This window comes from Petaurus breviceps, unplaced genomic scaffold (genome assembly GCF_028583685.1).
Source record: "Petaurus breviceps papuanus isolate PSGF00001 unplaced genomic scaffold, PetGlider_PUasm1.0 90784, whole genome shotgun sequence".
NCBI lineage: Eukaryota > Metazoa > Chordata > Mammalia > Diprotodontia > Petauridae > Petaurus > Petaurus breviceps.
In genome coordinates this window covers 2,158,042-2,170,996 of record NW_027187345.1, presented here as the reverse complement: position 1 = coordinate 2,170,996, position 12,955 = coordinate 2,158,042, and the positions used below count along the sequence as shown (strand labels likewise).

The window sequence follows — 12,955 nt, the reverse complement described above, 5'->3', positions numbered from 1 at the left end:
AGTTAGCAGAGAGGGTATTAATATATTTTTTTTAAAGCAATCGGGGTTAAGTAACTTGCTCAAGGTTACACGGCCAGTTATTTCTGGGTGTGGTGCTGAGTATCTGAGCCTAGATTTGATCCAGGTCATCCCGACACTGGAGCTGGTGCTCTTAACTCGCTGAGCCACCTGGCCGCCCCTAAGCAATTGGGGTTAAGTAACTTGCTCAAGGTTACACAGCCAGGTGTTTCTGGGTGGGTCCTAAGTGTCTGAGCCTGGGATTCGATCTCCAGGTCTTCTCAACACTGGAGCCGGTGCTCTTATTCGCTGTGCTACCTGGCTGCCCCTGAGGGTATTAATATTAACATAAAATTGAAAACAAGGTCTGCTAAGTATAAAGCCAAAATAGATATCCACTTCAAATCAGCATGATCTTACTATAATTACAAAGAGTGAAAATACTATCCATTGCAAGTATGTATTTCTTTATTTTCACAGGGAACTAAAAGTTTAGTTTTACAGAAAACACTCTTGGTACGTAGACTCACAGATTTATAAATGGACAAGGGATCTTAGAGTTCAATCTAATAAGACTGTTGCTCGGGGTGAATAGAAAGATGCTAACTTACAACGGTGAGAGGACAAAATTCCTCAATTCTTTTTTTGTTTCCATTTGTCTTTGCCTTTGGATTGGAAAACAGAACAATGATACCCAATCTGAATAAGGTGATAGGAAGATAAAAATAAATATAATATATATATAAATAAATAAAATCAAGGCACCTGGTCACAAGGAATTATATCTTCAAGAACTGAAAAGAATAGGCAGATGTGATTGTCACTGACAATATCTGAAAGATGGTGGAGAATGAGATATGTACACAAGATTAGAGTTGGACAAATGCTATCTCAGTTTTCAAAAAAGGGAAGAGAAGTCTGCAAACAATAAGTTTAGAACTGATTCCTAGCGAGGGGTGGCTAGGTGGTGCTGTGAATAGAGTACTGGCTCTGGAGTCAGGAAGACCTGAGTTCAAATCCGGCCTCAGATACTTAACACTAACACTTCAATGTGACCCTGGGTAAGTTGCTTAATCCCAACTGCCCTCCAAAAAGAAAAAAAAAAGTGAATAGTGAACATGAAAGCAATGATTACAAAAAGCAGCACTGTTTCATCAAGAATAGGTCTAGTCAAACTAGCTTTGTTTCCTCTTTTAAAACAGTGTTAACTAAACTGGTAGATCAAGGAAATATCATAGATAAAATTTTAATAAACCGTTTGATAGTCTCATGCTATTCTGGTAGAAAATATGTACAAATGCAGGCTAGATAATAGTATAATTAAATGGATGAAAAACCAGGCAAATGACTGGATGTAAGGAATAGTCATTAATAGTTAGATTTCAGCTTGAAAAGAGGTCTCCAATACAGTGCTTGACATTGTGATATTTTTCACTTTTAACAACAATTTGAATAATAGCAAAGATGGCACACTTAACAAATACAGCAAGTTAACACTCTGGATGCCAGTATCAGAATCCAATAAAATCTGGACAGGTTAGGACATTGGACTGAAAGTAACAAGATGAAATTCAGTAGGGCCAAATATAATGTTTTATACTTGTGTTCAAAGAAAATGACTTTACAAGTATAAGATGATAGAGGTATGCTTAGACAGTAGTGTGCCTAAAAAAGAAATCTTAGGATTTTACTGGACCACAGGTTCAATGAGTCAACAATGTAACATGGCAGCCAAGAAAATTTTATGTAATATTGGACTGCATTTACAGAGGTATTGTTGTTGCTGTTCATTTGCTTTCAGTCATGTACTATTCTTTGTGACCCCATTTGGGATTTTCTTGGCAAAGATACTGGAGAGGTTAGTCATTTCCCTCTCCAGCTCATTTTACAGCCTGGGAAACTAAGGCAAAGGAGGATAAGTGATTTGCCCAGGGTCACACAGCTATTAAGTGTCTGAGGTCAGATGTGAACTCATGAAGATCAATCTTCCTGACTCCGGGCCCAGCACTTTAACCACTGTGCCACCCAAGTGTCTACCTTACAGTGGTATAGTATCCAGAAATAAGGAAGTGAGAGTCCCATTATTCTGTCATGGTCAGGTATTGTATTCATTTCCGTGTATCATAGTTTAAGCTGGGTATTCATAACCTAAAGAGCATTTATGGGAGGCCAACCAAGATAGTGAAGAGCTTTGAGCCCATGTCAAATGAAAATCCTGAGAACAAGGGATGTTATATAGAATAGGGAATAAACTTGTTCTCTTTGGCCCCAGAAGGAAATACTATAAACAATGGATGGAGTTTGTACAGAGGTGATTTTAGACTCACTGTCAGGAAAAGCTTCCTAACAATTAGGGCCCTCCAAAAGTGGAATGAGTGACTTCAGGAGGTAATGGGTTCTGTCTGTCTCGTCAGAAGTTTTCAGACAGAGGCTGGATGACCAATTGCTGAGTATGCTGCAGTGGATAATTTTTTTTGGGTACTGTTGACTAAGTGTATCCTAAGGTCCCTTCCAACTCTAAAATTCTGTGATTCCTAATTTTAAAACATTCAGGAGTTAGTAGAGCTGCTTCAGCTACTAAAATATTTTACATAAGCAAAAATTAAAATGTAATCTTTAAAATTATCCATAAGTACTCTTAACAGATTGCTTAAATGGAGAGTACTAACTTGTTCTGTAATTAGGCTCAATTAAGGATGTGTATTAATATTTTACAGAAAACAAAAAGAGAAAGGGTAACTTTACAAGTAACTACAGGAATCTTAACCATAAGAAAATGGTAAAAAGGCTTGTAAATAGGATTGATGTTATTTGTTTAAGATATGAACATTTTCTATTTTCCAAAACTTTAAAATGTTTTGCTAAGAGCAAGTTTAATATTCTGAACAGGTAAACTATGACTTAAATAACAAACTTTAGAGGCTCCTGCATTATCTAGATTTCAATTTTATCATTAAATAGCACTAAACATATATAACATATGTACATATCTCTTAAGGAATTTAAAATCTTGATGAGAAGACATTCATATGCAAATAAAATGTTTAAATACTAATACAAGGCAGAATACAGCTATAGATGTGTTTGTAAAGAAGAAAGCAATTACCAATTGAGAGGCATGTAATATAGAAGTACAGGTAAAAACATGCATTTTAAATCAATTAAACTGAAGAAGTATTTATTAAGCACTATTATGCAGCATTTAGCACAATGCCTGGCAAAAAGCAGGCACGCAATAGATGCTTACTATGCATAAGGCACTTAATTTATGAAGAAATAATGAAATAGCCATAGATGTGGTTAAAATAAAGAAAACATATAATTGCTTCCCAAAAGATATCTTTCCAAGATTACAATCTATCTCCCGGGAGATGAAATGCTAAATTAACTATTTATAATAAATTTAGAATAAATTTTAGTTCAGTGACAAGTTTGACATATTCTGAACACCTCCTAAAATTTTGAACTAGAGAGATAAACAGAATCCAAATGCTGAGGTACTTTACTGACATCTATCCTAAGGAATTCTTTGCCAAATTTAAATATTAACATATACTTTGGCTAATATAATTTATTATAAGAAGACCAACTAGTTGGGTGTGCTATTGAAAATAGCATACAATAAAATTAACACTATGCCTTATCTGAATAAAATAGTATACAGTACTGACAGCTTCCTCTGATGATGACTACTTTTTCTCCCCTAAAATGAATATTCCCTTTCTACAGTTATAAAAGTATCATCATGTATCATCATCAGATGAAAAGAGTACTAAACTTGAACTCAAAGCATGTGGGGCTGAGTCTTGGCTCTGTCACACTTTAGCTCATGACCTTGAGAAGATGACAACCTAAGTCTAACTTTCTTAACTATAAAATGAAATGGATAATAACTGGCTTATCCATTTCTCACCGAAGTAGTATGGTCTAGTCAATGAACAGAGACTCAGTTTCAAAGCCAGGAAGATCTAGGTTCAACTCTCACAAATGAGACATGCTGTCTATTGAACGTTGGGCAAGTTGTAACCTCTCAGTGCTGAAGGCAACTCTTTTAGACTCTAAGTTTCAGGAAAGTGATTACCTACAATAACCTAATGAAATAACATGTCTAGTCCTTATCCCAACATGCACTGTAAAGAGTGCAAATAAGCAGTTATTAAGCAAAATGCAAGGCATTATTTTGAAAAGTGCTTTTTAAACTATAAACACTATATAAATGTCAGCAATTATTATTATAATCATAAGTTACAGCAGAAGCGTCTGTGGCCCAGAAAACTCCTGAGTAGGGCCCAAATCAGATTAAAATGTAATTGGGAAATGTTTAAGAAAATAAATAAAAATATAATACAACAGAGACAGTGTTAATTTGTGGTTTTCTAAGTCAGCTATGTGGCCAGGGATCTAGTTCTATTTTAGAGTTTGACAATACTGAGTTACAGCTTCTAAACAGATCACAAATAATAACTGAATACACTGGGGCCAATTATCAATCTAATCTAATATCAAGCCTGTGTGTATGGGGAATCCCTCCAATGATTCAGGTCACAAACTACATGTTTTCATTCTTCTGGTACAGATCTCTTCATAACACCTATGCAGACAACCTAGGGAATCCTTCCTCTATTTGATGACTTCAGGGGTATGAGGGCAGCATTTAGACTGTCCTTTAGTCACCACTCTCACTAGATCACCAGCACACAGGTCCCATGCAGGCACTCAGATCCTGCCACTTTTATAGTCTCAAATTACTATGGGTACTTATACTGTTTGTATGTCATTAAATGTGAGTTACAAATAACTTGGAATCATCCAGAAAAGTGAAAAATGAGAAGGAAGAGAAATTCAATTTTAAGAAAACCTACCATTAAAAGTAGGTGACATGTGGTGGCAGCATGGAATGGCAACTTTGCTAGACTTTATATTTCAGAGTTCTAAGTGTGAATGAGACATTTCTGGGACTTTCATATTAAATGTTTTATAGTAGCTCACCAAGCAGTGAACAAGCCATTTGGTCCTCATGGACATAAGTAATTTATTTTTTTTGCTAAGAAATGTTGTGTCTAAAACTTAGCACTTTCAAATCTATAAATACTAGCACTCAAAACCTAAAAGCTAACATTCAACTACATGCAACTTACTCTTAAAATGAGATCTCTTAAATAACAAAATAAGCTGCTTTGTTGAAACTAATTATCTATTTAATAAAACTTTACTTGGAAGACTAACCAAAAAAATCAACATGATATATTTTTGCTTGAGATTTATTTTGCTGAGGAAAAATTTATCTCAGTCATGACAAGGGTCAAGTGGAAGTCTTATACATGTTATGGTTCTTATTTTTAAAAAAGAAAATGAAACTGAAGGAACTGGTTTGCATGCTTGTGTATGTTAGATTCTAGAGTCAGATTTTCTGAGCTGAACTCTCTTTGCTAACAATAACTGAAATTAAAAACTTACCTCTGGTTTGGGAGCAAAAGCTCGACCTGGAATGGTAAAGGAATGCTGAACCTTGCAGAGATACTGGGCCATGATGGAAAGTCGACTTCGTTGTTTACTTCCTGTATTGGCAGTCAGTCTCTAAGGAAAAAAAGTGACTGCCATGTTAGCACAAAATTAAATCAATCAAACAAAATAGAATAAAAACTCGATCATTTATGTATACTTTGTGGGAAATTGGTGGCCCATTTGAAAAAACAAAGTAGTTGCTGATAATAGCTGGCATTTATGTAGTGCTTTAAAGTCTGAAAATCCCTTTACAATTAGGATCTCATTTTACCTCACAACCACTCTGGGAAGTAGGCATTGCTATGATCTACATTTTACATGAGGAAACTGAAGCAGAAGAGATTGTGATTTGCTCAGAATCACATAGCGAGTATGTGTCTGAGACTGGATCTGAGCTCAGGTCTGTCTTCCTGACTCCTAGATATCTAAATGCTTGATGAGTGAGTGATTACACCACTTCTGACAGTGATGACTTAGCTGCTTCCACTAATACTCTCTCTCCCTTGGCTTTTGTAAAACTAATCTTGCTTGGTTCTCCCCCTACCACTCTAGCCAACTTGCTAACTATTACTGCAGAGAAGGTTCCAACTTGCAACGGGAGAGAGAATTTCCTCATTTGAGAGATCCGTATACCAACAAAATCATACGTCTAGTGCACATACCCTATCTTTAATCACAGTAAAATCGCTCACTTTTCAAAGCCCCAGGAACATGAGCCTTTTGAGGAGCTGAAGACTTAGCTCTTTTGGAACCTATGCTTACTTTCTCTATTTTGGATGGAAGTCTTTCTAAGATACATTACAAACTCCTGGGTGGCTAGGTGGCACAGTGAATAGAGTACTAGTCCTGAGTTCAAATCCAGCCTCAGACAGTTAACATTTACTAGCTGTGTGACCTTGGGCAAGTCACTTAACCCTGATTGCCCCTCCAAAAAAAAGGCAAAAAAAAACAAAACAAAACAAACTCCTTGTCTTCTTAAGCACATTACACTGAAGATAATTTACTTTTTCTAAATGACAAAGACAATTATGGATATCACTTATCATCCAGCACTATAATACAGAGATGTATCCAGGGTCCATTTTAATATGTAAATTGTTTTGGAAAAGTAAATTATTATTCTATTTTGGAGGGTCCACACCTATGATTTTATTGCTATTGGGGAATGCTCAGTGATGAAACTCCCTCTACCAAAATACATCTGCATTTAAAAGCCTCAGAGTGGCTCAGGACACTGACCAACTCACCAGTGAGTGCCATGTCCAAAGTTACACTGGCAGTATGGGACATTATGGGGCCTTGAAGCCAAGTCTGCCTCTCTCTCCACTATGCAACCCTGCCTCTATAACAAACTATAGCTACTCATTTATAACTGACCCTAAACAATATTACCATAACAAAAAAAAAACACTCCCACTATAATAGAAAACCAAGAAGACTATAAACACCAATGTAAAGAAAGAATATGTTGAGAAAATAAAAGTACATTTTGTGTAAAAATCAGAATAAGGAACCAACAGTTATCTATACATACAGATAGATATCTTACATATCCACATATACAGATACACATACATATAGGTATGAACATATGTATATGTGCATGTATATCACTCTCTATACAAATACATAAATGTACTACCATGTTTCCCCAATAATAAGACACTGTCTTATTATTTTTTTGGACAGAAAGACACCAGAGGGCTTATTTTCAGGGGAGGGCTTATTTTAATGAACACTGACAGCAATTTTAATAAACAGGTAAATGTGAACAAAAAAATGTACCTTTATTCAATAATGAATTCAATAAAGAACAGGATGACGCACTCACTGCTGCAGCTCTGATTGGATGCAGCTCGGAGCGCGGCGTACGTTTCATGGGGGGAGGAGGGGACGGTGCATACAGAGGGTACCGTAATGTAGCGTGTAGCGCAGGGGATCACCTTCACCACAGTAGCAATCTCAATAGGGCTTATTTTCGGGGGAGGGCTTATTTTAGAGGAATCTTACACAGTAAGGGGAGGGCTTATTTTCGGGATAGGTCTTATTATCGGGGAAACATGGTATCATTGATTTTTAAAGGTGCATGGTTTTAATACTAGTTTTATAGAATTCTCTTTGATAACAAATTAAGGAAAACATGTCTACCACAGACCCAGGAAGCAGAAAAACACACATTAAAAATTCAAAAAGTGGCGCAGCGAGGTGGTGTAGTGAATAGAGCACCGGCCTTGGAGTCAGGAGGACCTGAGTTCAAATCTGGCCTCAGACATTTAACACATACAAAAAAATTAGATGTGACCTTGGACAAGTCACTTAACCCCAATTGCGCTACCTTTTCCCCTCCAAAAAAAAAAAAGAAAAAAATTTAAAAAGTACAATTAAAATGAAGGTTTTAGAATATTCTTAGAATTTTAGAATATTAGAAAATTTAAAACTAAATTAGCTAGAGGTAAAGAGTATCAGCACTGCAAGGGACCTTGATAGTCACTTTAGCCCAAGCTAAATCTGAGGATTCTCTCCTAAAACTATATTCTCCTAAAACTATATATACTATATTCAAGTAAGTAGTTACCTAATTGAGGACCTTCAAGGATGAGGATTTCTCAAGGTAGCCCACTCCCACTTATACACAGTTCTTTTATTATTCTTTTCCTTGAACTGAGCCAAAATCCACCTATCTATAATTCCTCCCTTCTATTCTAAGTTCTATTCTTTGAAGCTAAGGAAAATAAATTAATCTTTGTTCTACATGGTAGAGCTTAAAATACCTTAAGTACAGTTAACTTTATGAACCCTCAGTTTTTTTTTTCAGGCTAAACACTCCTATTTCCTTTGAGAGATGCTCCTATGGCATATCCTCACCACCTGCCATAGCCCTTCCTAAAATGCTGTAACTGCAACTGAATACAATACTCTATGTAAAGTTTTACTAGGGATATTATTACAAGGATCACTATTTTGCCCATTATGAACTTTATGCTTCTATTAATGTTGTTTAAGAACAAGTTAGCTTTTCCTTTTTTGCTACCATGTCACACAGTTAAATCAGTCTGAAATTACATAGTACACTAAAACAACCAAGTCTTTATTATATGAATTGTTATTTAACTATAGCTCATCAATCCAGTACCTGTAAAGTTAGTTTTTAAGATACAAATTTAGGACTTTACACATATTTCTACTTAATTTCTTTGTGTTCAATTTGGTATCTTACTCTAGCCTTTAGGACTATTTGTGAATCCCTATTTTATTATAAAGTATGTTAGTTATCCATCTCAGTTGAGTGTCATCTTCAAATCTCATAAGCATAAATTCATCTGAATCACTGATGAAAATAATGAATGGAATGGGAATGAGGATAGAATTCTTTTTTTTTTTTTTTGCCTTTTGGAAGGCAATTAGGTTAAGTAACTTGCCCAAGGTTACACGGATAGTTTTTTGTGTGTGGTTGTTAAGTGTCTGAGCCCAGAACTGAACTCAGGTCTTCCTGACTCCAGGGTCAGCTCTTGACTCACTGTGCCACCTAGCCGCCCCAAAGATAGAATTCTTTAGCAAAAAAAAAAAAAAATATTCCCCAAAGAGATGGTAGCATATTTTCCAAATAATATCTTATCCTGGACTTTTTCCTCATGAAATTCATATACAATTGTATATATAAAATATATTCCTCTGTTCACACTAGTCCAGTATATATTATCTAACATGTGAATCCTTCCTTTAGTGACCACAAAAGGCCTAGAGAGTTTAACTGTATCTCTTTAAACACGTTAATCTAAAGACACATTATTTCAACTTAACAGAAAGTGGTATAAATATTTATTCCAATTCATTAGAGAAAGAAATGGAGACATAAGAATAATAAAGTTCTTTGTACAAGACTTCATAGATTTAGTGTCAGATTTCTATTCACAGGTCACAGCTGTTTCTGTGGTTAATAACTCATGCATGGAGCCACAAAAACTCAGGCCTTCTTCCATGGATAAATTATCGTAACAACAAAAGGTCAGTACACCAAACTATTTAATTTTAAGTACAAGGAAACTTCTGACCCCTAAACTTCGAGTAGTATATCTAAATATGCAAAAATAAGGAGCTAGAGAACTTAAAGACTATCCTATTTCTTCTCTGCAACAACCATAATCATTTTAACATGAAGATTTATCCTTGAAAAACTGTAGCAGTTAGGGATCAGAAACAATGGATCTCATCTTTTGGTTCACCTATTCCTCACAAATGGCCAAAGGCATCTCATAATTTTATTGTTATTTATCTATGTACCACCTTCATAACTCCTTGATAAAACTGTAAAATTTATGAAGACAGGGACTTACATTTTAATTAAATATTACAGGGTACCTAGAAATGATTACAGTCTTGTATAGACAGTAGGCACTTAATGAACATTGCTAAAATGAAAAATCATGGCTTTATAGGGAGTCACATATGCCAGTTCTGGCCCCAAGTTTGACCACTACTAGTTAGTTATTTGGCACCTGTTTCCTCATCTATAATATGAAAGGTGGAACATATTAACGTCCCTTTCAGATATAAAATTCTCTGGTTCTATTACATGATCTGTCACTGTTTGGATAGATGCACATTTCTCAGTATTTCCTGCATTTAAATTTTATATTACAAAGAACAAAAAAGGGCTCTATTTATCTTGTGTTATACGGTACAATTCTATACATAATAAAAATAATCCCTAACATTTGCATACAGCTTATACAAAATTCTCAAATGACAGATGACTCTCAAATGAGTGCTGAACTTCTCTATAGCAGAAAATGTACACCAATGGAATGTATGTTAGGTCTAAAATAAATATCAGCTACCCAACAATACTTAATCATACAGTTACATCTCAAATTGGGGCTTGTAATTATTTGGACCAGGAGTGGGACTGAAGTTTTACTCTTTTCTATCTAGAAAGATGTGACTACAGAGAATAAGAATGATCTCAGTGTAACCCCAATTCGGGGCTTCTTAACCTTATCTATAACCATGGATAGAGTTGAAGGGATCCATGAATCTGAATGGGAAAAAAAATTACATCTTTATTTTCGCTGACCTTTGACCACTGGTTTCCTCTGTAATCTTATATATTTCATGTACTTATAAACATTATCTGAGAAGGGGTCCATAGGCTTCACCAGAATGCCCAAGGGGTCAATGACACAAATTTAAGAGCTCCTGATCTAAATAAAACTACCGGATCTAAAAGATTAGAAATTTCATCTATAAAAAATGATTAGAAGAAAAACACCCCAAGAAAGCATGAAATCATGAAATCACTTGAACCTAAAGAAATATGGATTCATGAGTCTTGTCATTGGGACTGTGCTCTACAAAAGTCTTGTTTGTTATCAAAATAAAGCATCAGGTTCATGTTCGAAAAAAAAGAAAGATATGACTAAACTGGATAAAAAAAAGGTCACAAGAATCATAGACTTATGAGAACAAACTACTTTCATGCAATATGGAATATATACAAATAATTGGTCAACTGTAAAGCATTTTTATTTATTATTAACACAGGTCCTGAAGGACCGCTAGTTACATTTTTGTCAGCTTTAGTTGAATAAGCAAAATAAACCTGTATTTCTTTTTTAAAATTTTTAAATAAATTAGACTGTTCTAATACTATCATAATAGGTTTATTACAATTAGAGCACCTATGCTGTGGAGCTTCATACAATGGTACAGAAGAAAGAAGACCTGGGATGGAATCCTGTTTCTGCCACATGCTAACTGTGTGATACAGTACAATTTATTTAACCTCTCTAGGTCTTAATTTCCTCATCTATAAAATTAAGAGCTTTGATCTAGGTTCTTCCTGAGGTTCCTTTCAGCTTATAAATCCTATCATCCTAAGACTTCAAAAGCATGGTTTAAAATCCATCAAAAACTTTGCAATCTTCATGGGTTGTTGTGACCAAAAAATGCCATTACTTGATGGCCAACCTTCTGTTGAGGAACTACTTTGAACTTAGACTGAGCTTTAGCTAACAGACATATAGTTTATCACTAGGGCTCATACATAAAACTGTTCCAGCTTAGGAGGATCTGTCAGAATGTATGTGATATGCTGGTACTACCTACAAAAACCAAGGGTCATCTGGATGTCATGATCATGCATCAAAATAGGAATTCCATAGAAGATAACATTGAGAGGGAAATGATAGTTTAGCAACTTCATGGGGAAAATTTACCACAAAATTTTGCAAAAAGTGCCTATGACTTTTCAGTTAAAATGTACATATTGTTAAAACATGTTTTTGGGTTAGAAAACATGTTTTTTTCTCCCATTGTGTGTCAAAACTATATAAAATGTCCTACACAAAATCTAAAAATAATACCTACAAATGTAAAATAGAAAAAAGTTTCATGTGGATCTTCTCATGTTGCTATAGAAGTGACAGTGTAATGAAAATATGCCAAAATTGAGGATCGTAGTCACATCAATATGACAGCAATGAAGAATGAGTAACAGCAAAAAGCCACGTCATAGTCATCATTATAAAGATGATTGCTATAGCTGTGTAAGCCACTGAAATCTTCTAATCATATTTCCCTTTTCTATAAAATGGATACAATAATTCCTTCAACTAGCTCTCAAGGGAAGAAGGTTTTATCTGCATAATTTTCAACACTTCAAAAGATAAAGAGCTTGCCCACCTGCCTAAACTTGAGGTATCTGAAATGTATATTATGTAACTGATACTGCTTATAAATGCTGTAAACTCAGGAAGGATAGCAAGGACTGAAATTTCCTAATTCAATGAATATATTTATTGTGATTACTATAAGCAATGTACCATGCTGTGCGCTAAGTTTGATATAATGATGAATAATGCCTTTGAGCATTATTTCCTGAGGTTCCAAGGAGGTTAAAATCTACAAGAGATGACATATGTCTTGTAAAGGGAATGGATAAAAAGCAGCGTGTAATATGGACAAAGAAAAGGTGCTACTGGGAGAATTTCAAAAAAGGAGAGTGCTTTTAGTTGAAGGTTAGTAATGGGGCAAAAAGTTAGGAAAGTTCCACAAAAGCTCTTTGGACTTCTAATCTATTATCAGGAGGCTATGAAACAGTATGGAAACTAGAGCACTGGAACATGAAAACTAGGAAAGAAGAACTTAAAAAAAAAGTCTACAAGTTTACTATAGAAATATATAGGCCACCATAAAGGGATAGTGATTAAGTAACAAAATAATTGTGTCCACAGTCTACTACCCAGTGTTAAAGCCATTGAACAGACCAAAACCAACCCTCATCCTTATCAAGACACTAACAAGCACATCCATCAACCTTGGACCAAGACAAAACTAATTAGCACTCAATAAGACAAAAATACACATATGAGAGAAACTCTCAGTTTCAAATATAATGGACAGTCAGAACTATCAACTTGGCCCTCACTATTGGTAGGTAATCCTTCTACACCTC

General features: G+C 35.1%; 1 protein-coding gene across 1 annotated transcript in view; it reads right to left on the bottom strand.

Moving 5' to 3' along the window:
• TFB1M (transcription factor B1, mitochondrial) overlaps positions 1-12,955 on the bottom strand; it is a 65,829-nt gene that overhangs the window by 28,654 nt on the left and 24,220 nt on the right. Inside the window, exon 5 of the mRNA XM_069069625.1 lies at positions 5,455-5,574. Within this exon, the coding sequence (XP_068925726.1) occupies positions 5,455-5,574 (120 nt within the window). The remainder of the gene's footprint in view (positions 1-5,454; positions 5,575-12,955) is intronic.